Source organism: Myotis daubentonii, chromosome 9, assembly GCF_963259705.1.
Source record: "Myotis daubentonii chromosome 9, mMyoDau2.1, whole genome shotgun sequence".
Lineage (NCBI taxonomy): Eukaryota > Metazoa > Chordata > Mammalia > Chiroptera > Vespertilionidae > Myotis > Myotis daubentonii.
The window spans coordinates 24,694,412-24,721,605 of NC_081848.1; the positions used below are offsets into that span (position 1 = coordinate 24,694,412).

Here is a 27,194-nt window from a genome sequence, read left to right on the forward strand (position 1 = left end):
AAGCCAGCATCACCCTAATACCAAAACCAGGTAAAGACAACACAATGAAAGAGAATTACAGGCCAATATCCCTCATGAACATAGATGCCAAAATCCTCAACAAAATCTTAGCAAATCGGATCCAGCAGTACATCAGAAAGATCATACACCATGACCAAGTAGGATTTATCCCAGGGATGCAAGGATGGTACAATATCCGCAAATCAATAAACGTGATACATCACATAAACAAATTGAAAGAAAAAAACCACATGGTCATATCAATTGATGCAGAAAAAGCATTTGACAAAATTCAACACCCATTTTTGATAAAAACTCTCAGCAAGGTGGGAGTAGAAGGATCATACCTCAACATAATAAAAGCCATATATGACAGGCCCACAGCCAACATCATACTCAATGGACAAAAATTAACACCATTTCCCCTAAGAACAGGAACAAGACAGGGATGCCCCCTCTCACCACTCCTGTTCAACATAGTACTGGAAGTGTTAGCCATTGCAATTCGGCAAGAAGAAGAAATAAAAGGCATCCAAATTGGAAAAGAGGAAGTAAAACTGTCCTTATTTGCAGACGACATGATATTATACATACAAAACCCTAGAGATTCCATCAAAAAGCTACTAGACTTAATACATGAATTTGGCAATGTAGCAGGATACAAAATTAACCCCAAGAAATCTGAGGCATTTCTATATACCAATAGTGAACTTTCAGAAAGAGAGATTATAAAAACAATCCCGTTTACCATTGCACCAAAAAAATTAAGCTACCTAGGAATAAACTTAACTAAAGAGGTAAAAGACCTCTACTCAGAAAACTACAGGACGTTGAAAAAAGACATAGAGGAAGACATAAACAGATGGAAGAACATACCGTGTTCATGGATTGGTAGAATCAACATCATTAAAATGTCCATACTACCCAAAGCAATCTATAAATTCAACGCACTTCCCATTAAAATACCAACAGCATACTTCAGAGATCTAGAACGAACTTTCCAAAAATTCATCTGGAATAAAAGAAGACCCCGAATAGCTGCAGCAATCCTGAAAAAGAACAAAGTAGGTGGGATCTCAATACCAGATATCAAGTTGTATTACAAAGCCACTGTTCTCAAAACTGCCTGGTACTGGCACAAGAATAGGCATATAGATCAATGGAATAGAATAGAGAGCCCAGAAATCGGCCCGAACCAATATGCTCAATTAATATTTGACAAAGGAGGCAAGAACATACAATGGAGCCAAGATAGTCTCTTCAATAAATGGTGTTGGGAAAATTGGACAGATATATGCAAGAAAATGAAACTAGACCACCAACTTACACCATATACAAAAATAAACTCAAAATGGATAAAGGACTTAAATGTACGACAGGATACCATAAAAATTCTAGAAGAATCCAAAGGCAAGAAAATTTCAGACATATGCCGAAGCAATTTCTTCACTGATACAGCTCCTAGGGCACTTGAAACTAAAGAAAAAATGAACAAATGGGACTACATCAAAATAAAAAGCTTCTGCACAGCAAAAGAAACCATCAACAAAACAACGAGAAAACCCACTGTGTGGGAAAACATATTTGCCAATGACATATCTGATAAGGGCCTAATCTCCAAAATTTATAGGGAACTCATACAACTTAACAAAAGGAAGATAAACAATCCAATCAAAAAATGGGCAAAGGACCTAAATAGACACCTTTCAAAAGAGGACATTCAGAAAGCCAAGAGACATATGAAAACATGCTCAAAGTCACTAATCATCCGAGAGATGCAAATCAAAACAGCAATGAGGTACCATCTCACACCTGTCAGACTGGCTATCATCAACAAATCAACAAACGACAAGTGCTGGAGAGGATGTGGAGAAAAAGGAACACTTGTGCACTGCTGGTGGGAATGCAGACTGGTGCAGCCACTATGGAAGACAGTATGGAGTTTCCTCAAAAAACTGAAAATGGAACTCCCATTTGACCCTGTGATCCCACTTCTAGGAATATATCCCAAGAAACCAGAAACACCAATCAGAAAGGATATATGCACCCCTATGTTCATAGCAGCACAATTCACCATAGCTAAGATCTGGAAACAGCCTAAGTGCCCATCAGTAGATGAATGGATTAGAAAACTGTGGTACATCTACACGATGGAATACTATGCTGCTGTAAAAAGGAAGGAACTCTTACCATTTGCAACGTCATGGATGGAACTGGAGAGCATTATGCTAAGTGAAATAAGCCAGTCAATAAAGGAAAAATACCACATGATCTCACTCATTCATGGACAATAGAGACCATTATAAACTTTTGAACAATAATAGATACAGAGGCAGAGCTGCCTCAAACAGATTGTCAAACTGCAGCGGGAAGGCCGGGGAGGGTTGGGGGGCAGGAGGTAGTGGGGTAAGAGATCAACTAAAGGACTTGTATGCATGCATATAAGCATAACCAATGGACATAAGACACTGGGTGATAGGGGAGGCTAGGGGACTGTCTAGGGCGGGGGGATAAAATGGATACATATGTAATACCCTTTGTAATACTTTAAGCAATAAAAAAAAAAAAAACACAACTGAAAAAAAAAAAAAAAAAAAAAAAACCTATACTACAAAGAGAAGAAAGCATTCAATTATAGCCAAACCTTGGTTCTCGAACATCTCCCATTGTGAACAATTTGGCTCTTACCTCGATAAGCCTTTCATGCTGACACCTGTATGATCAGTCGTGACTCTCAGGTGACAAAAGAGCGAATGTGCGAGTATGAGTCAGTTTACTGCTAAACCTCACGTTGTTAACATCTCAGGAAATTGTTCTGTGAATATTTTTGTGATTTTTTGCTTTTGTCGCTGCTTATTATTATTAAACTAGAGGCCTGGTGCATGACATTTGTGCACTGGGGGGCGGGGGTTGTCCCCCAGCCCAGCCTGCACCCTCTCCAATCTGGGACCCCTCTCACAATCTGAAACTGCTGGCTCCCAACCCCTCGCCTGCCTGCCTGCCTGATTGCCCCTAACCACTTCAGCCTGCCAGCCTGATCGTCCCCTAACCGCTCACCTGCCAGCCTGATCTATGCCTAACTGCTCTCCTGCAGGCCTGGTCGCCCCCAACTGCCCTCCCCTGCCGGTGATCTTGTGGTGGCCATCTTTGGACCACATGGGGGTGGCCATCTTGTGCGAGGGCGTAGCAGTCAATTTGCATATTACCTCTTTATTATATAGGATTTTCAATTTTTACTATATATTTCATTTCTTTTTTGTTAAATTTTCATTTACAATTCATGTCTTTTTTGTTTTTAAAGTGTTTATATGTTTATTTTTAAAAGTAATTCTTTATTGTTGAAAGTATTACGTATGTCTCCTTTTTCCCCCCATTAACCGTCTCCAGACTGCCCCAGCCTTGCCCCAGGACCACACTGCCCCATTATCTGTGTCCATGGGCCATGCATAAATGCATACACAGTCATTGGTTAATTACCTCCCACCCACTCACCTTCCCCCACCTTCCATCCAAAGATTCCACATTCTGTTCCATGCTTCAAGTCTCTGGATCCACTCCATTTATCAGTTTATTTTGTTACTTAGATTCCACATATGAGTGAGATCATGTGATACTTGTCTTTCTCTGACTTATTTCACTTAGCATGATACTCTCCAGGTCCCTCCATGCTGTCTCAAAGGGTAAGAGATTCTTCTTTTAACTGCTGCATAGTATTCCATGGTTTAAATGTACCACAGCTTTTTGATCCACTCATCTACTGATGGGCACTTAGGCTATTTCCAGATCTTAGCTATTGTAAATTATGCTGCTATGAACATAGGGGTGCATACATTCTTTCTGATTTGTATTTTTGGGTTTCTTAGCATATATTCCTATAAGTGGGATCAATCACTGGGTCAAATGGCAGTTCCATATTTAATTTTTTGAGGAAACGCCATTCTGTTTTCCATAATGGCTGCACCAGTCTGCATTCCCACCAGCAATGTACTAGGGTTCCCTTTTTTCCATATCCTTGCCAGCACTTGTCATTTGTTGATTTGTTGATGGTAGCCATTCTGACAGGTGAGGTGATACCTCATTGTCATTTTAATTTGCATCTCTCTGATTTTAGTGACTTTGAGCATTTTTTCATATGTCTCTTGGTCATCTGTTAAAGTATTTATAAAAGTATATTCGACATGTACTGTATATAAGAAAGTTAAAACAGGGAATCATTTGGGGGTCTAGAACAGATTTATTAAATTTACATTATTTCTAACAGGAGAAAATGACTCAGTTTTTGAACAGCCTTTTGGAACGAATTAAGTTCGAGAACCGAGGTTCCACTACTAGTATATAGTCTTTACAATCCTTCCATCCAAATAAGGAGCATGGGAAACCTGCTAAGTTTTATGACTGCATCTGCTGGACGGGAACAGCTCTGTCCACAGCTCCATCTCTGCCCAATTAGGTGTGAAATGCTCAGCACCTCTCACAGCTGTGACTGCAGAGTTTCTGCATGATGTCCAAGGGGCACTGAGTTCTTTTAATGATGATGAAGCTTCTGAAAGCAGCGCGGGGACAACAGTCTCCCTGCCTTAAAAAATTGTGTTTTTCCCAGCCAGTGTGGCTCAGTGGTTGAGTGTCAACCTATAAACCAGGAGGTCAGGGTTTGATTCTTGGTCAGGGGTTGCAGGCTCAATCCCCAGTGTGGGGCATGTAGAAGGCAGCCGATCAATGATTCTTTCTCATCACTGATGTTTCCATCTCTCTCTCTCCATCTCCCTTCCTCTCTAAAATCAATAAAAACATTAAAAAATTATGCTTTTTCCTATAAGGGGCTATCATGAGACCAATAGAACCTCCAGACAGAAGGAGGCATGGAGGGGATCCAGTATAACCTCCCTCCAGGTTCAAATCCCCTCCGCCTCATAAGGTGAAGAACTGACCAGTTAGGACTGAACTCCTCCCTGAAACGTATGTGATCATGTCTATGGATTAAATGCAGATGGGAAAATTCATTCAAAAACATCTCCTGGGCACCTGCCAGGTGCTAGGCAGTGGGCTGAAAGTGTACAACAAGCACGTCAAACTCGCGGCCAGCATGCCTCATCTACTGGTATTTAACCAATACTATATAATAAAGAGGCAATATGCAAATTGACTGTCACACCCTCACACAAGATGGCTGCCCCCATGTAGGCACAAATTGGCCGCCACAAGATGGCTGTCCCAAGATGGCCAGCAGGGGAGGCAAGTTGTGGGTGATCAGGCCAACAGGGGAGGGCAGTTAGGGGCGACCAGGCCAGCAGGGGAGGGAAGTTGGGGGCGCCTGGGCCAGCAGGGTAGGGCAGTTGGGGGCGATTGGGCCGGCAGGGGAGCAGTTAGGTGTCGATCAGACTGGCAGGGGAGTGGTTAGGGGTGATCAGGCTGGCAGGCAGGTGAGCGGTTGGGAGCCAGCAGTCCCGGATTATGAGAGGAATGTCCAACTGCCGGTTTAGGTGGGATTGGGCCTAAACCGGCAGTCGGACATCCCCCAAGGGGTCCCAGATTAGAGAGGGTGCAGGCTGAGCTGAGTGACCCCCCTGCCAGGGATTTCGTGCTCCAGGCCTGTAGTCAAAACATAAAAGTGATGGCCACAATATATAGATAGGTACTAACTACTGAGGGAATAGAAATGTTCTTAGGGAGGTCAAGGAAGGCTCTGTAAAGGAGGTAACATCTGAGCTATGCTTTAAAGCAGCAGTTGACAACCTTTCAGACCTCACAAACCACCAGTGGTCTGCGACCACCGGTTGGTGACCGCTGTTTTAAAGTACAGTGAGGCAAAAGCAAACAAACACCCCCCCCACACACACACACACAAAAGATAAAGCCTTACTATATTATATTAAGACTCAGCTCAAATTTCACCTTCTCTGAGCCCCTTCAGACATCCTCTTTCCTCTATTGGAATCCTTTCTTTTTGCCTGCTTGGTGAATTCTCTCCCTTCCCAGGCACCAAATGTAATTAATGAGTGAGCCCACAGTGAGGAGCTGTCAGAGCTGAGGCCGGACATGTACCCTAGGTTGGATGGCATTCTCCAAAACTCATGTCCACCTGGAACCTCAAAATGTGACACTGTTTGGAAACCCAGTCTTTGCCGTTGTAATTAGTTAAGCTGAGGGCATAATTAATTGGGTGGGCCCTAACCTGGTGGCTGGCGGACCTCTAAGAAGGTCATATGAAGACAGACACACCAGGAGAAGCTATGTGAGGAAGGAGGCAGAGATTGGAGTGATGGTGCAACTCTGAGCCACGGCGGATTGCTGGCAACCACTAGACACTAGAAGAGAGGCACACAGATTTTTCCCTCTGAGCCCTCAGGAAGGAACCAACCCTGCTGACACCGACAGCGGCAGAAGTAGAATGTTAGGGAACCAGCTAGAATTGTTAAGAAATAATAATCATGCCCTGTTAACCGTGATTGTTTTATTCTGATTAAAGAAGGCGCATTCTAACCTGGCTGCAGCCACACTCCGGACCTGGGAGCTCACCTGGAATGCAGCCCTTCCTCCCTTTTTGGAGCTGCCTATTATCACGGAAAGATGAACAACTTTGCTGCAGAAACCAGAATCGCCAGCCCTTTGCACACTTCCTTCTGTACTTCTACCACCAATATAAGCAGCCGGCTTATGGTGGGGTGCAGAGCAGATTTTTTTGTGGAGGACTTGCTGCTCTCCCGCGTTGCCGGCAGTATGGGAACAAACGCTCATGTAGGATTCAACCCTGTCTCTGCTTAATTAGCACAAGCAGTGACAGGCAGCCCAGACCCATTGTTTGTCTGGTTATTACACCTTGATTTCTAACTTCTGGCCTCCAGAGCTATGAGCGAGGAAATTTCTGAAGCTACCAAGTTTGTGGTAATCTTTTACAGAGGTCGTTGGGAACTCACAAAAGGGGTAAGCAGGGACTGAATTATGAAGCCCTCGGTTTCCTACCATACACACAATGGGAAGTCACTGGTGGGTGGCGTGATAAAAATTGATTGTAGAAAGACTATTCCAGCAGTGGCGAAGGGAGAGCACTGGAGAAGAGCGAGACACGGCAGGAGGTTCCTGCAGCGGAGGCGGAGAGTGATAAGCACTGAGAGTGATAAGCACTGAACTGAGGCTGAGGTGGCAGCAGTGGGGAGAAGGGAAGGTGGGCCTGAGAGCTACAGACAGGGGGAAACATACATTTCAGTGCCCACTTGGTGGTGAGGGATGAAAAGGGGAAGAAGTGAGGCTAATTCTGGGTTTCTAGCTTATCCAAGGATATGGTGGTGGTGGTGGTGCCATTAGTTAAAATGGAGAAACAAGAAGGAACAGATTCACAGTAGAAAAGGGTGAGATGGGAGGCAGCCCCTACGATGAGAAGTTTTGAACGTGAGATACGTGTAGTCAGGAATATCCTGGTTGACACAGGTCGTAAGATAACTGAAAATAAAGGGAGAGGGTCTGGCTGGCCTTCTGACTCGGGACTTTGTAGCATGTAAATGGTTGAAGCCAAGAGCCTGGCTGAGATCATCCAAGGAGAATGTGTAGGAGGAGGAGATACGAGGACCAGGGAGAGATGTGAGGGCCTGCCATTTAAGGGTCGAGAAACAAGAGAACTGAAGAGATGTGAAGGAATTGTGCTTCCAGAAACCAGGAAGCAGATAAACCAAGAACAAATTGTACTGAGGAGGTGAAATAAATAGATGTGCAAAAGATGTTTGTTCTTGGTTCTATGATGTTCAGACAGTACCCCGCTTAAAAAAATCACAAATATGGATGTCAAGGGTGAGGGGCTACCCGAAAAGGCTAATGCATTCCATGGGCAGCTGACAGAGGACAGAGAAGAAGGGGGTAGGTCATTCCATTCTGCAATCAAGGGAAGACACCCAGGGCTCTGTGCTGGGTGATATTCTGGTGGGGGAGAAACATGGAATAGAGATGGTAAGCACAGCATTTGTGTGTGGAAGAAGGAAAAGACTCCTGTCAATAGGATTAGAACCCAGTTAATGGAAGCAAGGGAAAACCTTCCTTAAGCTCTGTGTGAAAACGGAATGGCCCTGGCTGGGTGGCTCAGCTGGTTGGAGTATTGTCTTGTACACCAAAAGGTTGAAGGTTTGATTCCCGGTCAGAGCACATACCTAGGTTGTGGGTTCGGGCTCTGTTTGAGGTGCCTATGGGAGGCAACAGATCAATGTTTCTCCCATGGATGTTTCTGTCTCTTTCTCTCTCCCTTCCTCTCTCTCTAAAGTTAATGAAAACATATCCTCACGTGTGGATTTAAAAAAAAAAGAAAATTAAATGAATTATCCTGTGAGGCAGGGAGTTCCCTTTCCACTGATCCACTGGAAGGACTTTAAGCTCTAGATCAGTGGTTCTCAACCCTATGGCCCTTCAAATACAGTTCCTTATGTTGTGATCCCCAACCATAAAATTATTTTCATTGCTACTTCGTAACTGTAATGTTGCTACTGTTATGAATCGTAATGTAAATATTTGATATGCAGGATGGTCTTAGGCGACCCCTGTGAAAGGGTCGTTCAACCACCAAAGGGTTCGCGACCCACAGATTGAGAACCGCTGCTCTAGATCAAGGGTGGACAAACTTTTTCCTGCAAAGGGTCAGACAGTAAATGTTTGTGAGCCATACGGCCTCTGTGGCAACGATTCGACTCTGTCGCAGCGTGAAATCTGACACAGGCAATGAGCAAATGAATGAGCATGACTGTGTCCCCATAAAACTATGTGTAGAAACAGGGGATGGGCTGCATGTGGCTGAAGCATGGACGTGACCATTTGCCAAGTCCTGCTCTGTCTGCATCCTTGCTTCTCGAGAGTGATCCCCGGACCAGCAATTTCAGTATTGCCTGGGAACTTGTCAGAAATGCAGAATGCAGGCCCCATCAGACCTACTGAATCTGAGTCTATATTTCAACAAAGACCTCCATTTATAGGCCTATGCACAGAGAGGTGATTCACATGCACACAGAGTTTGGGAAACATGGGTGTAGATGAGTGGTATCTACATTGGAATCCAAGCTGGGCCAGCAGCATCAGAAATCTCCCCAAAATAGATAAAAACCATAATCTTGGCCTTGACCCCCCCTCTTCCTCCTCCCTCCCCCGCACCAGGTTCCAATCCAGTGGTCTGGATGGGGCTCAGGAGCCTATATTTTCATACAGATAAGGCTAAGGTTTGAAACCTCTGGTCTGGCAGCCTCAGAGGACCCCTCTAAGTTTCTGTAAAGCCACTTAAGAGAACTAAACAAAGATTTGACAACTCTGTTAATTTTACTTTCTTGTTCTTGTTGTTTTTCCCTTCTGCTTTTCAGTATAAAAAACAACAACGCTGCTTTCCTGTTTTGGAAAGAAATCTTGCCTAACAGTTGCCTACGTTATGAACTTGACCAAGAATAGAACACCCCAAAAAAAGCCAGTTATCAAAAAGTCCTAAGGCGCCACCTGCTGGTGTCCTTGAGTGCACCCACATTTGCACAAAAGACTTCCCTCAGGGGGTACCGGAGGCCACCAGCAATAGATGGGAGAGAAAGGGAGAAGGGAAAGGAAAGGAGACATGGAAGAAGTAGGTGGGGGAGAAATTACAGTATTAATTATACCACTGCCATAAACTCTATGCTGATGATAAGCACATTGAAATATTACATGGAGTAACTTCTCTGGGGGGAGGTTGGGTCTCCTGGTTTTAATCCTGAACTGAGAAGTGTCCACATCAACTCTGTGCCTCTCACCCAGAGCCAGATGCTCCTAGAGAGCTACGCCTGCTTCTGAACAGGACGTACGAGCTCCCCATTCCTCTCCTTCCCCCATGTGTCCTTCCCTCCACGGATGTGCTCTGCACACCCACCATGAGTTACACACTGCCCTAGCTGTACACCGACGAACAAGACCCAAGCATGGTATCTGCTTGTATGGAACTCAGTCCTAGAAATAAACAACCACTTAAGTAGAACTAAGGCTAGTAAGTGCCATATCCCAGGGTGATCCCAGGGAATGTACAACCAGGCAACACAAACCACAACGGAGTACAGCTGGTGTGTAGCTTAGCCGGCACCCCATTCTTTGGCTCTGTGTCTTAGGCAGGGCATGTGGCATTTCCTGGAGGCTTCACATCGACCCTGCTGGCTCTGGAAGCAGTTTGAATTGGCAACAACCCTCAGTCTAGGGGTTCAGAGGAAGCTTCTAGGTGGAAATGACATTGAACTCGTGACCAGAACAATACATTAGGAGTTGACCAGATCTGGGGGTGGGGGAGGGTTGCCAGGGGAGGAGTCTTCAAGCAGAGTGTGTTTGAACAGAAACTGGGGACCTGAGGAAAGTCAGGTTCCCTGGAGCACACCGGGTGGTGAGGCTGCATCGGGAAGTGAGGCTGGGGTGGTTCACAGGGGCCAGAGGGAGAGTGAACACAGACAAAATGGTTTGCTTTTTCAAAGCAATAGAGACATTTCGTAGGGACCTGAAGGGCTGTTATTGTTGTTGTTTTTAGGGAAAGGACAGTCAGACAGGCAAAAAAGAGCACCTGTGATTATGTGGAAATAGTGGGAATGAAGGCAGTAAGGTGAGGGATGACGGCCGGCCACCCTAGAGAGGTGGACGAAGGGATGAAGGATTTAAGAGCTACAGAAAGCAGAACTGATGGGACTAGGGACTGACAGGATGTGGGGGGAAGGAAAAAGAGTCAAAATGGCTCTCAGATTTCCGGCTGAGGTCACAGGGTGGATGGTGTGACCCTAATTGAACTACAGGTCCAGGGGGGACAGAGGGAAGGTGAGTTCAGCCTTGAACTAGTGTTGGAGGCATCTGCCAGACCTTCAAGTGTTCAAGTTCAGGACACACTGGGAGTGTGGACTGGAGCTGAGGAGAGCAGGCTGGTCAGAGATAAAGACCTGGCGTTGGTGGCATATGGAAGCTGAAACAAGGGAGATGATGTGATCCAGGGACAGGGTGAAGCAGGAGAAAAGAAAAGCGTAGGACAGAGCCCAGAGGAACCCCAACTTCTCAGGGATGGGCAAAAGAGAAAGAGTCTTCCAGGGAGACTCTGCCCCAAGGGTCAAGAGGGCATCTGCAGGTGGGCACGGTCCACAGAATTGGATGCCCTAGCAAAGCCAAGTAGGATAAACCTTTATGAGTGAGAACTGATGTAGCAACAGGGAGGTGGTTGATGATCTGGGCAAGATCGGTTTGGTGGAAAGAAATGTGCTGAAGTGTTAATGGGAAGAGAACATGCAGAAAAAAAGAGGGAAACGGGGGCTGAGTTCCTTCAAACAGGGATTGGGGGGATCTAGTACACAAGTGGGGCACAAAGGGGTCCGGCCTTTGGTCAGGAGAAGGGGCCTCTTCCATTTATCAAAAGGGAAGGAAAAGGCCGGTGCTGCCACCGGGACCCCTGGTAGGTCTGATGCAGAAGCTGAGCATGTTTTCATGTCTGAGCTTCCATTTTCTTTGAAAGTGTTGGGGGAGAGGGTGGGGATGACGTAGCTGGGTGTCAAGTACATCCTGGGAGCCAGGATTCTACACGAAAGAAGTGCGGCAAGAGTAAGGAAAAATACGGGAAGAGGACACAGCTTCATGCCCAGCCGGAACTAAGGATCTCCCGGTCAGCAGTGGGCTCTGCTGCTGGACAGCATTCTGCTGGAAAGACTCTCCTTGTGTCCAGCTGGGAACTTTCACCCACAGGTAAGAGGGCAGACGTCTGAAGCCACACACGTGGGAGAAACATCTGAAATCTGAAGGAGGCCCTGGGACCTTGCTCTCCCACTATCAGGCCATGGGACTTTGGACAAGGCAGCAACTGCCGTGGTTCTCAGCGTCCCCTCTGTGAAGTGAGAGCTTGGATGAGGTGACCCCAGTCATCCTCACAGACACGAGGTCACTGACTGTGGACAGGACTAAAGAAAACCAACAGGAAAAGTTTTCTGAGCTTGAAAAAGAAGCCAGCAATCCCACGTCTAGGCATCTACTCAAAAGAACTGAAAGTAGGGACAACAGATGCCTATAGCCGGTTGTTACACCAACAAAGGCCTTCTTACAGGACATCAGTCTTTCATTTGCACAGCACACCCTTATTTTCCCCATGATCCCCAGCTCTCTCCCCTGCCAATGCCTCCTACTCCACCACCTCCAAAGCTGGAGCACCCCTCAGACCTCGTCCCTGTTACACTCACTCCCCAGCCAACCCCATCCAGTCCCATAGCTTTAAATCCCATCTATCCTCTGAAAACTGCTATAGAGGGTGGGGCAAAGGTAGGCTCACAGTTGTGAGTACATGAAACAAGAGTTTATTCTTGTATTATTTTTTTAATCTTTGTATGTATTACTTTCCATACAAACAACTGTAAACCTACTACCTTTGCCCACCCTATATTTATGCCTCCACCCACCCTCGGATCTCCAGAACCACAGCCCACTGCCTACCTGGGCCATCCAGTAACTCTGATTTCACGTGTTCAAGCAGAATTATTTGGTTTTCCTCCTAAACCTTCTCTTTCCTCAGACTTCTTCATCTTCAGTGTAGCAAATGGTCTCACCTTTACCCAGCACCTAAAACCTTGGTCACGTCATGTCCTTGATTCTAATCTTTCCTTCTTCTTCCCAGGCCAATCAGGACATCTTGTTGGCTCCACCCTCTGTGATGCCCCGCTCTGTCTCCTGCCCACCAGCCCTGCTGCTATCAATCGCCTGAGCCCAGGGGACAAGCTCCACTGCCCGCGAGCCAGATCCAGCCACAACCAGTCGTGCACATGTCATCCACCTCGGCAGAGCCGAGTAACGGCAACAGTGACCGCAACTGGCAACGATGAAAAATGTGCCCTCTGACCCTTCAGAGCAAAGTTTGCTGACCCCTAGTCTAAGCATCTGATCACCTTGGACAGTCCTTTAGTGTAATCCTCTAACCGGCAATAAAACACCAACTGCTGCTCTTTGAGTGTTTGTTCTTTGCCTTCTCAGAAATAATAACGTCCCTTCCTCTCCATTTTCTGATCAAAACCCTGTGCCTCCCAAGTGGCGCTCTTCCTGTCTCTGTTCGCTCCAGCAAACCCTCACTGAGGATTAACTCCTGGAAACACCATGCTCACCCTGCTCAAGACCTGCAGTGGCTCCCAATGTCCCCCCACCGTGTAGACCAGTGATGGCGAACCTTTTGAGCTCGGCGTGCCAGCATTTTGAAAAACCCTAACTTAACTCTGGTGCCGTGTCACATATAGAAATTTTTTTATATTTGCAACCATAGTAAAAGATTTATATTTTTGATATTTATTTTATATATTTAAATGCCATTTAACAAAGAAAAATCAACCAAAAAAAATGAGTGCACGTGTCACCTCTGACACACATGTCATAGGTTCGCCATCACTGGTGTAGTCTGTACACCTAGGTAGTTTTCAAAGATTCTCTATAACCTGGCCTGACCCTCCAGAGTTGATCAAGGCCCCACTGCTCCCCAATAGAATAAACCAATGCCTTCCCCTCTCCCAGAAGGTGCCATGTGCCTTCCCCAGGCAGTGCCTGTCATCCTTTTCTTTCTCTACCTTCTTATTTCTATCATCATTTCAATATGTTCAAAATTCTCTCACACTAAAACAAAACAAAACTTCCTAGACCCCAAACCCTCTATTTACCACTGAGTTTGTTGCTTTCCTTTCTAGGACAGAGATTTTTCTAAAAATGAAAAAACATCTGAAGAAATTGTCTATTACTGTCATCTTTATTTCCTCGCCTCCCGCTCACCCACTGTCATCCGGTGCCCACTTCTCCATTAAAGTCACTCCTGTCAGGATGACTAATAATTTCACCAAATCCAGTAAGTTCTGTTCCACCTTTATTGCACTCTTCTCTCAGCAGCATTCCACCACACTCTCCTTTTTTTCATCTAGCTTCCTGTTTATTCCTTCTCAGTATCTTCAGTGTATCTTCTTCACATGTTTGTTTTCTTCACTAAACAGTGAGCTCCTAGAGGAAGAGACCACGGCCTGTGTGGTTCTCTGATAGCAAATATACTAGAATGTCTATGGCAGGCCCTCAACCAATGTTAGCAAAAACCAACTCCCTGCCACTTACTGTTTTCAGTTTGAGAACTTCCATTTCCCTGGGAAATTCTCCATATTATCTTGATTCTTTGAACATTATATTAATGATTATTTTCAAGTGTGTGTCTCATAACTACTATTATCTGGAACTCCTGTGGGTCTGTTTCTAGTTCTGGTTTTTCTCTTGACTTTCTTACACCCTGCTTTTTTAAAAAATATGTATTTTATTGATTTTTTACAGAGAGGAAGGGAGAGGGATAGAGAGTTAGAAACATCGATGAGAAACATTGATCAGCTGCCTCCTACTGGGGATGTGCCTGCAACCAAGGTACATGCCCTTGACCAGAATCGAACCTGGGACCCTTCAGTCCGCAGGCCAATGCTCTATCCACTGAGCCAAACCGGTCAGGGCCCTGCTTATTTTTAATTGAGTGCTGAACATTACATGTGAAAAACTGGTGCAAGAATCTGAGGCTCTGGATGAAGGGACCCCTCCTTCAGAGAGACTGGTTTATTTTGGCTTCTGGTTGGCAGGCAGGCTGGAGAGGCGCTGAAAATCCCGTATGTCACTCATTCCATTGGTACTGAAATGATTCACACCAGGGCTCTAGTCCCTCTGAGGCCTGGTTTAATTCTGGATTACCACTTCTCTTCAGCAATGGCCTTTCAAGCCTTGGATGTTGAACAGTGTCCTTCCAACTAAGGCAGGTCCCAACTCCAATTTTTGTCTCCAGCTCTATGAACCTGGCAAGAGCGCTCTCTGCTCAGATCCCAAGCCAAACTTCCATCCAAACAATCCAGACTGCCACAGCCAGAAGAGAGCTCCTTAATCCTCACTAATACTCACAACCTAAGGCTTGCCCACCACGCTGCTCTGTCAGATCTCCCCTCCCACCCTGCAGGAGCAATGGGAGCCCAGAGACCTGGTTCTAATCTCAGCCAGCAACTCGTCCTGTGACTCCTAGGCTTGACCTTTCCAGGGGCCCCTATCCTTCTGTGTAAAATGCAGTTGGATCAAAATCTCTGGCTTTCTTCCTGCTCTGAAAGTTTTGCAACCTCTAACCTTTCTGACGTAAGGACAATCCCAGGCTATACATTCCTCTTTTGTGGATCCATCATTGCCTAGCCCTGATTACAACTTTCTATTCTCATATAAGGGAATAGAACATTATATAAGAACATTATAACAAATGGATTTAAAACGACAACAGCATGATGGATGGAACTGGAGAGCATGATGCTAAGTGAAATAAGCCAGTCAGTGAAAGGAAAACACCACATGATCTCATTTGTGGAATATACTAGTAAAGAACATTATAAACTGATGAACAAAAATAGATACAGAGGCAAAGAAACATCAAACAGACTGTCAAACTACAGCGGGAAGGCTGGGGGTGGGTGGAGATAAGAGATCAACCGAAGGACTCGTATGCATGCATATAAGCATAACCAATAGATGCAAAACACTGGTGGGGGGAGGTGAGGGAATGTGCCGGGGTGGGGGGAGATAGGGGAGGCCGGGAGAAGGTCAATGGGGAAAAAATGGCGACATATGTACTACTATTTGTAATACTTTAAACAATAAAATAAAATTAAAAAAAAAACTACAACAGCATGGATTTAGATTTGCAAGCAAAGCTGTTCAATTTCTGGAACTGTGCCCTTTCATACTGAAGAGCCTTATTCTTTCTTGCCCTGGCTATAAAGTCGTGCAAAATGGATGAGAACCCAACTAACACTAAGGCTGAAAGTCAGAGAGAAAAGCCCAAGCCCAAAGAAGAGAGTCACTGTAGAGCATCACTATGCCTAACGGCACACGATAAATAAACATGAGGGGAACAGGCCTGAGTCTTAGCCAAGGACTTAAATTATTCTTTTTAAAAAAAGAAGGACGCTGACTGTGTTTGGCAACAGGCCAAGGCGGGAGAGCAAACTTCATCCTTTGCCTTTTCAGAAGCTAAAATACCACACTTTCCCCAGTGGAGGAATAGCAGAAGGTACACACACGTTCTATCTGTGTTCACCCTGGACAAAAGAACCAGTGGTTGAAGATAATGACAAAGCCCTACTTTCATAAATGCAAAGAAGAGAAGACCTCCTGGGGCCTCTTCACTCTGCAGAGAACGTCCTGCACAAACGTGCCAATGCTGGCCCAGGTTCTGCCCTGCCAGCCTCTTCCCCCCACCCCCCGCCTCCACCGCCTCCACCACTCCCCCGACCACAGAGCTCCTGCCTGTACCTCTTCCCTATAGGACACAGGCATCTCCTATGCAGTGTCTCCCCTTCCTTGCAGTGTCTGTGTCCATCAGAAAGCAAAGGAATCTATTCCAAAAGCTGTGCTGCAGCCCAGACCCCCAGAGGGAGTCATCCCTGGGCGTCTCGGTGCTCAGTCACACGCCGGCTGGAAGCAAATGAACTCTCTGTTGGTCCCAAAGCTATGCTTGGGTCCTCTCTGCCACTATCTAACAATGCTCACTCAGGCATTCAAAACGTACTGAGAGCCCACTACGGGCCAGACACTGAGGCGGGCCTTAAGGATAGAAAGGTGACCAGGATACATGAGGTGCCTGCCGTTACGGAGCTCAAATGCAAAAAGTGCCTCAGTTTCCCCATCTGCTAAATGAAGGTGCTGGACCAAGTTCCGCTGAGGCTCCTTCTGATTTTAAAGTGCTACGGTTGTACAATCGGAGTGAAGCCCTGGTTGGCTGGATGTATCTGCGTGGCAAGGGCTGGCACAGCCTCTCTGGGCCTCGGTACCCACATCTCTAAAGCAAACAGGTGACATGGGGAAAAGTCCCCATTACCTTGTGCAGGCACAGGGGGAGGTTTCCAGTGTCGCCCTGCAAGGAGTCCGTCTGCTGAACGGCGGCCCAACAGTAAGAATCCACGAAGGCAGCCTGACGCCAGGAGAAAGAACTTGGGGAGAAACAGCTTATCTGTGTACCTAAGAAACAAAACAAAAACAGATCGTTCCAGGTGAATGGAAGCGCAGGGTCTGGACCCCTCCCACCCCGCCCGCGTCTCCCTCCTGCCTCCGGTTTTCCAGTGTGAGCTAAGTTAGGGAGCACCACACAGGTGTAAGGGCAGAGCTGAACCAAATGCCCACATGCATGGTAAAGCTGAGTATTTGAGAGTTTTGGGGGCCAACACTGGTCATGACAGCAGCTTGCACTCAGGTGGGGGAAAACTCTTAAAAGAAGTAAAACCACCATAAAAAGAAAAAGCGAGCAGGAAAAGAACCAGAGCCAAATATGTACGGAGGAAACCTGCATAGAGTTGGTTCCTTTGGGGTGAGGAATGAGAGAAAGGAGGGGGACTACAGGGTCGGGGCGGGGCAGGGAGCAGGAGAGTCAGTGCAGACAAGTAGATTAGAAAGGAAGGCCTCTTGGAACAAAGAAACAAAGAACTTTTAGCCGGAGGAAGAGAAGGCTGATGGAACATTTGGCAATACTTTGCCTGATGACAAATCAGCAGCTTTCCATCTCCTCTAACAAAAAAGGCGCAGGCTGAAGCTGCAGCCCAAGTGTTCACATTTGGAAGGCAGATGCTCCGGAAGGCAAGCCTCCAGGCAGGGAGATGGGTGCTGGATGGGGAGTCAGGAGAGCTGGGTCCTGCTTGCTGTTACCTTGCTCTTCTGGGAGCTCGGAACTCAGTCCTCTCCTCTGCAAACTGGGACTACATCACTCTGCAAATGCTACCACTCCCTACTACCTGAAGACTCTCCACACTCCCCGAGGGCCTGTGTGCCCCTGACTCACACAGAGACTTTTGGGGTGCAGGGCTGAGGCCGTGCCCCCCCTCCTTGACAGCAGGCACAGCACCTGGCACTGAGCCTCTCCTGGCAGCGCCTAGCCCAGCCATGCTTCCCTGTCCCATCAGCACACGTAGGAGCCTGGGTGTGTCACAGGAACAGGGACCAGCTGCTGAGGCCAAGAGCAGGCACACGCTTGTCCACATCCTGTGCGGCGTGAGAGGAAGTGTTAGGTGCAGCGCTGATGTTAGCTGTACTGAAACCTAACTTTGCCACTCACAGCTGCGTGACCTCGGGTCACCTAGCCTCCCAAAGCCAAGGATCTCCAAAAGGGCGATGGCATTAATGTCTACCTTCTTAGTGTAGCGCCTGGTTCGCAGTGGTTGCTTAATAAGCATTATACTCTTCTACACGAAGTAACCAGTGTATTCTGTTACAGCTTTAAAGGTGGGGGCATGCCCACTTTCTCTCTTCCCTCCCTACAGAGAGGGGACAGGGATGGTGAGAAGACACTGAACTGAATTCCCCTACTCCCCAGGGCATAAAAAGCCTAGAAGGGTCACCTTTCCCTGGGGAGGGGGTGGCCTCTATAGCTGTGGCAGGAGAGGGCAGTGATGGGATGTTGTCCAGGGAGTCCATTCCTGTGGTGGCGGAAGGGGCAATGGGCAAGGCCCCGAGCATCCCTTCTTCTTCATCGGTGCCTTCATGTCCACAGGCATCGAGAAAGGAACTCTTCAGCGAGAGCCCGTGGAGATCACTGTGGAAAGTCAGGCGCCACTAGAACATGCCTGTAATACCTGCTAGGAATGGCTTACGTATGAGCTGGGGGTAGGTAAGGTATTTCAGGTCCCTTCCAACTCTCTCATCCCATTAAACTTGAGTTCTTACATTTTCTAAGAACAGAGCAGTCAGGGCAGCGCGGGACCATGGGGCTAACGTCACACCGCTCTCCCATCAGCAGGCCTTTGTCAAATGCTTCCCGTGTGGCCCCGCCCTGACATCCTGAGCATGATGACCAGGCACTGAGGGACAGGCAGGCTCAGGTTACACGTGGGTGGGTCCTCGCAAGTCGCTTGCTTGGCAACGACTGTTCAAATATTTTTTCATGAAAATGGACAACGCTGTTAGGATTTCATGAGAACCTGTCTGGCCCACAGGTTCCTTAGGTATTGTGGGCTTAGTACACGTAGCCAACATACAGTAACATTCTTTCTGTTGGAAAATGTGCTTCAAGTTCTGTCTTGGGACCTCAGGGGCCTACACCAAGGCAGTGGTAGAAACTGCTGGAGCATAAATAACTAAACTTTTTATTTCAAAGCTTTTGCAAAAGAGCAAGACGGGAAATATAACTGAGTCACAAGAGACAGAGATGAGGATGTGCTGAGCGCACAAGTCAATGTCCTTCATCTGGAATAGAAGGTCAGAGGAAAAGATAGCGGGCAACCAATATTCATAGGACACCAAGCAGCTCTTAAATCATCACCTCATTTAAACCTCACAACCAAGCTGAAAAAGAGAGAAAGAGGGAGAGGGAGGTGGATAAAGAGATAGAGATAAAGAAATCCATGTTATTTTCATTTTATCCTGGAGGAAACCAAACTCAAAGTAGTTCAGTAATCCCCGACCCAAGCTAGAAAATGGTGGCACCAGAATTTGAAACTGTGTCCAACTCTCATTCTCTTAGAACCCTCCTCCAATAAGGCCATGCTGAAGGAGGTCCTAGGAGCCAGGCCCAGCTGGAGTTGGGATGGTTTGAACAAACAGTTCCTCCAAGTGACAAGAACAGGCAGAGCTTCCTGGGAAGGGTCGAGGACCAATCTGGGGAACCAGGCCAAGCCCCAGGTATTGGGTATTCCCAGGCCAGAAATGGGAAACAAAGCAAGTCAAGAGCCAGGCAGGTGCAGAAGCCAAACTGGGAGTGAAGAACAGGAGTGAAGGAAGGGGCAAAACAAGAGGGGGTAGGCGGGCGAGCATGTGCTGAGTGCTGCAGCCCCACACCTTCACCCAGGGCATGACAGCTCCGCCTGGCTTAAAGGCACCCGTGTCGGGGTGCTCAGCTGTTGCCATGGGGCTAGGATGCTTGGGTCCTGGACCATCCCGCTCCATCTCCAAATGTACTCCCACATCCTTTATCCCACTTTTCAAAAATAGTATCGAAAGGTGCACAGGTGTTTTATATTTTGCCTAGTAACCTTCCCATTTCCCCCTGGACTATTCATCCTAAAGCTCAGTTCTAATCCTGACATTCCCTTGGCTCAAGTTTTTTCACGGGTTCTCCTTTGCACATCGTATAAATCCAAACTGATGCTCCACTCCAACCCAATTATTGCTGCAGCTTGCACAGGCCTGATTCGTTCCTAACTCTGAGCCTTTCCTCACAGTATTCCCTCTACCTGGGGCCCTCTCTCCAATACTTGTTTGTTAGGTCAATGCCCCTCCATGTCCACCTCCATGGCTCATCTCGTCTACCTCCATGGCTCATCTTTCAAAACCCACCGCAGATGGTCACCTTCACCATGAAGCTTCTTCCCCAGTGCGTTCCCAGAGCCCTTTAAAGCCATCAGAGACACGCAGATAATCACCTTCAACCATGCTGTACAAACATGCAGGTATATCTCATCTCCTCTAGTAAGATCTCAACTCTTGGCTGGTAGGGTTGACAGAGAATCAATCTCTCTCTCTCTCTCTTCCCCCCCCCCCCCCCGTATCATATAAATAACCCCTGTTTGGAATTTTAAACATTTCAAAGTACTAATATAAAGACTGTCTCAATGTTCAAGTATCCCTGTTTGATAGCCAAGAAAACAGCCCCCTGACCCACAGCGATCCTCTGGCCCGAGGGACTGAGTCCCATACTCTACCTCCACCCTGCTATGTGTTGGCTGAATGAGCACTAATTCCTAGGGGGAGCTTTAGTGAGATATGCACTGCCCTCACAACTGCAGAGAAAGCATGAAGCGAGTCTCAGGTTTATGCAGGGAACAGAGAACACCACTTTCCCCTGGCTGAGAGTGCAGAGGGAGCTGTGGGCTTACCCTCATGTGTCTGGCCAGATATTATGAAAGACCACAGGAGGAAACATGTGTTCATGGGCACCGTGGAAGCAGCGACATCTGCTCAGTAAGTAACCCAGCCTCAGACATCCTCCCTGCCCCCTTCTTGGACTCGGCTTGGAGCCAGGGCGCCCAGGCGAGGGTCACACCTTCTCCCTGAGTGGCAGCCCAGGCAGCTTACACCTGCAACAGCTGGTGGAGAACCCGAGGGTGCACAGGACCAGAGCCAGAAAGGGCAAGCCTGTCCAGTGATTTCTCAATGGCACCCACACAGCTTGTGCAAGGCCCTCTCGGTTCCCAGTCCAACCTCGAAAAGAGGGACTTTGGCCTAGTTACGTATGGCCCTGCTCCCATGAACAGGCTTTCATTTCACTCTTACGCATCACTAACCCCCATCTGAGGGGCTGTAAGTTCTGAGCAAGCCCCTGTGTCCCCTGACAAACACCCACTCGCAGGCGCTGTGTGAGAATGCTCCCGGTATTTGCTTCTGCATTTATATGCTGCCTACAACTGGGAGGTGGCACAGGGCTCAGGCCTCTTGAGGAGTTAAGAAAACTCACCAAAACCACAAGTTTAACAAAAAATAACACGAATAGAAGGATCTAGGTAACTGGCTGGGAGAACGAGGACCTTTCAAATAGAAGAGATTTGAAGCTGAAATAACTGATACATAGGAAAGAGTGAAGAGGCAGTAGAAGGCAAGCACAGAGAATTATCCTCTTGTGTGTACTTTTAGCCCCATTTTAAAGATGGGAAAAGTGAGGCACTGAGATCACGTGGCTAGTAGGTTGTAGAGCTGGTTATCATCCTGGGAGTCTGTCTTCACCTTCAGACACAAGAAAGAGGAGACATAAGAGCACAGGTTGTTGACAAAGGTTGAGTCATAGATGGTGGAAAGAGAAAGGAGGAGACAGAGGAGTTTCTTTAAGGGGAAGTAGATCCTGGGGTTGCTGTTCTGAGGTACAAAGTAAAAATAGAGTATAATAATGATGATATCAATTATAATCATTACTATCTATATAGCTTCTTAAAATTACAAAATATTTTTATTTTGCAAAACAAAAATTCGGTTTAAATTCAAAGTAATATAAATTATATTCACACACACATTTATTTATTTGTTTATTTATTTATGCACTTATTTATTAATTATTTACATCATACTACAACCTAGAAAGCACCAAACTTAAAAATTCTGGCTCATTTTAAGGTTGTCCAAAAAATGGAAAACGATTATAAACTCTCAAGTTCAATGAGAATAATCACATGAAGAGAACCATGAATGTGCAGAAGAGAGAAAGAGATGGGTGGTGGTTAGATCTTAAACACAGAACAGTGCACCCACGGGACAAAACGGGCCTGGGTCTGTTTAAAGTCCCTTTGACCCCAATATGATAAAACCGATGACCCACAGGGTCTGCCCCAAAGGACCCTACCTTGCCGAATACTCCAAGCTCCCAGCGATCATAAACCGCAGCAAAATTCTAAGAATCTCAGAACATCTTCTCTTTCTTAAGAAAGAGCCAAGGAACACCTTTCCATTTACTAGATGGGATGCTGTCTGATTCATGAATCGTTCAATAAAGCCAATTAGATCTTTACATTAAAAAGAAAAAAAAGAGCCAAATTTCTCCCCTTTTACCTCCCCATCAGACTTCCACCCAGACCAGCTTTTAAACCCAAGCAACTAAATATATCCCGGAAGTCCCAAACTGTCCATTACTGCCTTCGCTTTTGCAGGAACTGACCCCAAGGCACACATGAGTTTTAAACCAGCACAAAGAGATAAGTACTCTCTGTAGCCCAAACAAAACAAAACTTAATTGAAATGACAGTCTTCTTTTCCTTTAAACCAAAATGACTCACCAGATCTCTCGTGTCCACAGCTAAGCCTGACTTTTAAAGAGAAGCCAACCAGGGCGAGCATCTGCTCCTTTGCTAAGATGGACATCATCAAATGTGAACTTCTGAACAAGTTCCAAGAAGTCCCCAGACACTCCTCTAGCCACCCACACTGTACAGAGTGATACACAACAGCTCAGGATTTCAGACTGCCTTCCCCTCCGGGTCTAACACGCCATCAGCGGTTCTCAACCTGTGGGTCGCGACCCTTTTGGCGGTCGAACGACCCTTTCACAAGGGTTGCCTAAGACCATCCTGCATATCAGATATTTACATGACGATGCATAACAGTAGCAACATTACAGTTATGAAGTAGCAATGAAAATAATTTTATGGTTGAGGTCACAACATGAGGAACTGTATTTAAAGGGCCAGAAGGTTGAGAACCACTGCGCTAGATAAAGGCCCCCTCAGTGCACACTGCTCTCACTCATGAGGAGGGAATATAAGCCTGTACTGACCGACCACATGGTCCAGGATGTGTGACCACAGGGAACATGCAACCAAGCTGGTGAGCCTCAGATGGAACCTACAGGGCTCCTTTAATTAAATCAAGAATGATTTAATGAATGATGCCCTAGCTGGTTTGGCTCAGTGGACAGAGCACTGGCCTGTGGACTGAAAGGTCCCAGGTTCAATTCCGGTCAAGGGCATATGTCTGGGTTGTGGGCTCAACCCCCAGTAGGGGGCGTGTAGGAGGCAGCCGATCAATGGTTCTTTCTCATCATTGATGTTTCTCTCTTTCCCTCTCCCTTCCTCTCTGAAATCAATAAAATATAAAAAGAAGTTACATTTTTAAAAAAATGATGGCATAAACAATCTAATATTATATAGCTTGCCAAGTGTAAGAGGGGAAAGCGAAAATGAAGTTGGACTGAGACGACAGCCCCAAGGAATCACGAAGCTGGATTATACCCAGAAGGAGAGGCGAGAGAACTCAGGAGTGGTTTGAGGGGTTTCTTTCTTGTGATGGAGAGCCCAGTCCCTTAGCTCGCCCACGAGTCTAAACCACACAAAAGAAGAACTTGTATAAACCCAGTGTAAAACCTAACAGTTGCCCAGTGAATAAAATTTTCATAACTTGGGTACCAGAGGAAGAAAGACTTACAAAACCTCAATGTTCTACTAAACATGCAAAAAATTACTCGGTGTATCTAAATATCATTTTATTTTAAAAAAAATTTTGTCCTCTGAGATTTACTAACTCAAACATACGGAAAATTATATAACAGATACCTAGGAGTTTAAAACAATATGGACATTTTGCTGTAGTTACCTCGTCTCTTTTTAAAACATGTTATTTTGATTTTTTTTTTCAGACCTACAAAAACGTTACAAGAATATTACAATGCTATGCAACCATAAAAAAGAGGAAATCTGCCATTTGCGTAAACACAGATGGACGAGGAGGGCATTATGGTAAGTGAAATAAGACAGAGGAAAACAAACAGTGCATGATCTCACTTATATGTTTGAGCTAATAAAACAGAACTCTTAGAAACAGGGAACAGATTGGTGGCTGCCAGAGATGGGAGGTGGAGGGTGAAGGAATGAGCAAAGGTGGTCAAAAGTCACAAATTTTCAATTCTAAGAAAAGTAAGTCACGGGATGTAAGGTACAACATGGTGACTATAAGTTAACAACAATAGGTTGTACATTTGAAACCTGCTAAGAGAGTAGGTCTTAAAAGTTCTCTTCACACACACACAAATTATAACCATAAGAGGTGAGGGGTGTTAGCTAACGTTATAGTGGCAATCATTTCACCATTAATACATATGTCAAATCATGATGCTGTACACCTTAAATTTACACAATGTTATATGTCAATTATATCTCAATAAAACAGAAAGAAGAAATAAATAAAAGTTGTAAACCTGCATAAAACACAGTATCTTTAAAAAAGACTGTTTCAATGAAATGCCATATACTCTGGCATTTAGATTCAACCACTATCAACATTCTGCCACATATCCTCTCTCTATGCATAGGCATAGGTAATATACGCATTATTTTCTTTTTCTGAACCACTTGAGAGTAAGTTGCAAAGATCATAACCCTTTACTCTCAGAGTGTGTATTTATTTCTAAGAACAAGACATTCTCTTCTATAACCCAATACAATCACAAAATCAGAAAAATCTGATACAATATTGTAATCTATATTCAGATTTCCCCCACTATCTTTTGAAGCCACTATTTTTCAACTGTGGTTGCAAAATGATGATTTTCCAACTTTATCCTTCTCTCTACATTTATTAGTTGGCATCCTATATAATAAAAGCCTAATATGCAAATCAGCTGAACAGTGGAATGACCGGTCACTATGACACGCACTGACCACCAGGGGGCAGACACTCAATGCAAGAGCTGCCCCCAACCCACAGGCCCCAGGCCAGCCAAGGCGGGTGCCAGCGGGGGCCCCCCCAATTGCCCCACAGAGGGAGGTGACCAGCGGGAGTGACGGGGGAGGGGGTGCAGCGAGCAGGCCGTGCCAGGCCCACCAAGGCGGGTGATAGCGAGGGCCCCCTGATCACCCCATAGATCGGCCCTGATCATCTGCCAGGCCTAGGGACCCTACCCGTGCGTGCACCGGGCCTCTAGTTTTACTATAAGGAGGAATTTCCCCTCCCCTGCAATTGCTTCTTAGTATCAATATGCACTCTCAGTCTCTCGTTCTTCAATACGTTATAATCCATTACTGTTGTGCATCTGGATGCTCACACTGTGTCAAAGTACATCCTGTGTCCTTCCGACAGGCCCCCCTCCTCACACTTCCTGGCACAAGATGTTCTGGGCTTCTCTTTCAGTCTCCCTGTCCCAGCCCTGCCATTCGCTATTTCTCCAAGGAGCCCTCAGTTCCTTTTAGTGGGTAATGAACGTTTAAAACCAAGATGCTAGATGCACTCATGACTACTGCTCCCAGGCCCTCTCAGAAGACACAGCTAGGAAATCAGTGTGTGTGTGTGTTTATACTGCAATTTTTATTCCAATCCAACACCACTGGGTTCTTCCTGGCTATTCCTATTCCATGACTGTATCATCCTTCTTTTACAGTGAGAACTCCAGCTCCCAATTGTATCATAGTTACTCATTTGCTCAATCCTAAAATCAACACAAAATAATTTTAAAAGCAAAGACATCTTCTGATTTTCACTTTAAAAGGTTTACACTGGTGTCTTCTCGGAGGAAACGGCAAATGGCAGATGGCACAGTGCTGTGGAAGGGCGCCTGGCCCCTGGTCCCGGGATGGGAGGCCGCAGCAGCCTCCATGGAGGATCTAGCAGCCACACGGGGCTGAAGTCGAGGCTGGTCGGGGCCAGGGCCAAGTAAGTCCGTAGAGCTCACAGAGGCAAGGCTGAGCACAAGGAGTGGACCTCTGTCACCAAGCTAGGCCGCCTGGTGAAGGCATGAAGATCGAGTCCCTAGAGGAGATCTACCCCTTCTCCCTGCCCATCAAGGAATCTGAGGCCACTGACCTTTTTCCTGGGGGCACCCCTCAAGCACAAGGTTTTGAAGATTATGCTGGTGCAAAAGCAGACGTATGGTGGCGAGAGGACCCAGTTCAAGGCATCTGTCGCCATCAGGAACTATAATGGACATGTTGTCTGGGTGTTAAGTGTTCAAAGGGAGCAGCCACTGCCATCTGTGGGGCCACCATCCTGGCCAAGCTCTCTACTGTCCTGTGCAGCCAGGCTACTGGGGGAACAAGATCAACAAGCCCCACACCAGCCCTTGCAAGGTGACCAGCCGCTGTGGCCCTGTGCTGGTGCACCTCATCCCCACCACCGAGGACTGGCATCGTCTCAGCCCCTGTGCCCAAGGTGCTGCTGCTGATGGCGGGTATCCATGACTGCTACACCTCGGCCAGGGGCAGCACTGCCACCCGGGGCAACTTCGCCAAGGCCACCTTTGATGCCTCCAAGGCCTACAGCCATCTCACCTGCGACCTCTGGAAAGAGACCATGTTCACCAAGTCTCCCTCTCAGGCATTCACTGACCATCTCGTAAAGACCCCACCAGAGGTTCTGCACAGAGGACCCAGGCTCTGGCTGTGGCCACCACATAATTTTATGCAAGAGAAATAAATAAAGTGGATTTAGCCTGTTAAAAAAATAAAATAAACAAAAGGTTCACACTGGATGTTATGTCAATAACTGGCCCTTTGGGTTAAGAATAGAAGCAGAGACCAGTTAGGGACCTATTGTAATTGTCCAGGTGAGGGATCATATGAAGAAACAGTCACAGCACACGTCTGTCTGAAGTTTCTCCCACCACCTCTGGGTCCTAGCCTGGTCCAGGCCAAAGACTCTGGTTCCATGAAATGAAGATGAATGCAAAAGGTCAGATGGAAGGTAGAAGGGAAATCAACACAAATAACTCTACTATAATACTACTTACGTGGGTTGTTGTTTTTTTTAATGTAGTGTTCTGGAGAAGCACTAAAATT

The 27,194-nt window shown here is 46.4% G+C and overlaps 1 protein-coding gene across 3 annotated transcripts in view; it reads right to left on the reverse strand.

The window, feature by feature from the left end:
• PANX1 (pannexin 1) overlaps positions 1-27,194 on the reverse strand; it is a 102,984-nt gene that overhangs the window by 56,110 nt on the left and 19,680 nt on the right. For all 3 annotated transcript variants that reach the window (XM_059708128.1, XM_059708129.1, XM_059708130.1), the window contains exon 2: positions 16,844-16,983. In XM_059708128.1, coding sequence (XP_059564111.1) covers positions 16,844-16,983 — 140 coding nt within the window. The remainder of the gene's footprint in view (positions 1-16,843; positions 16,984-27,194) is intronic.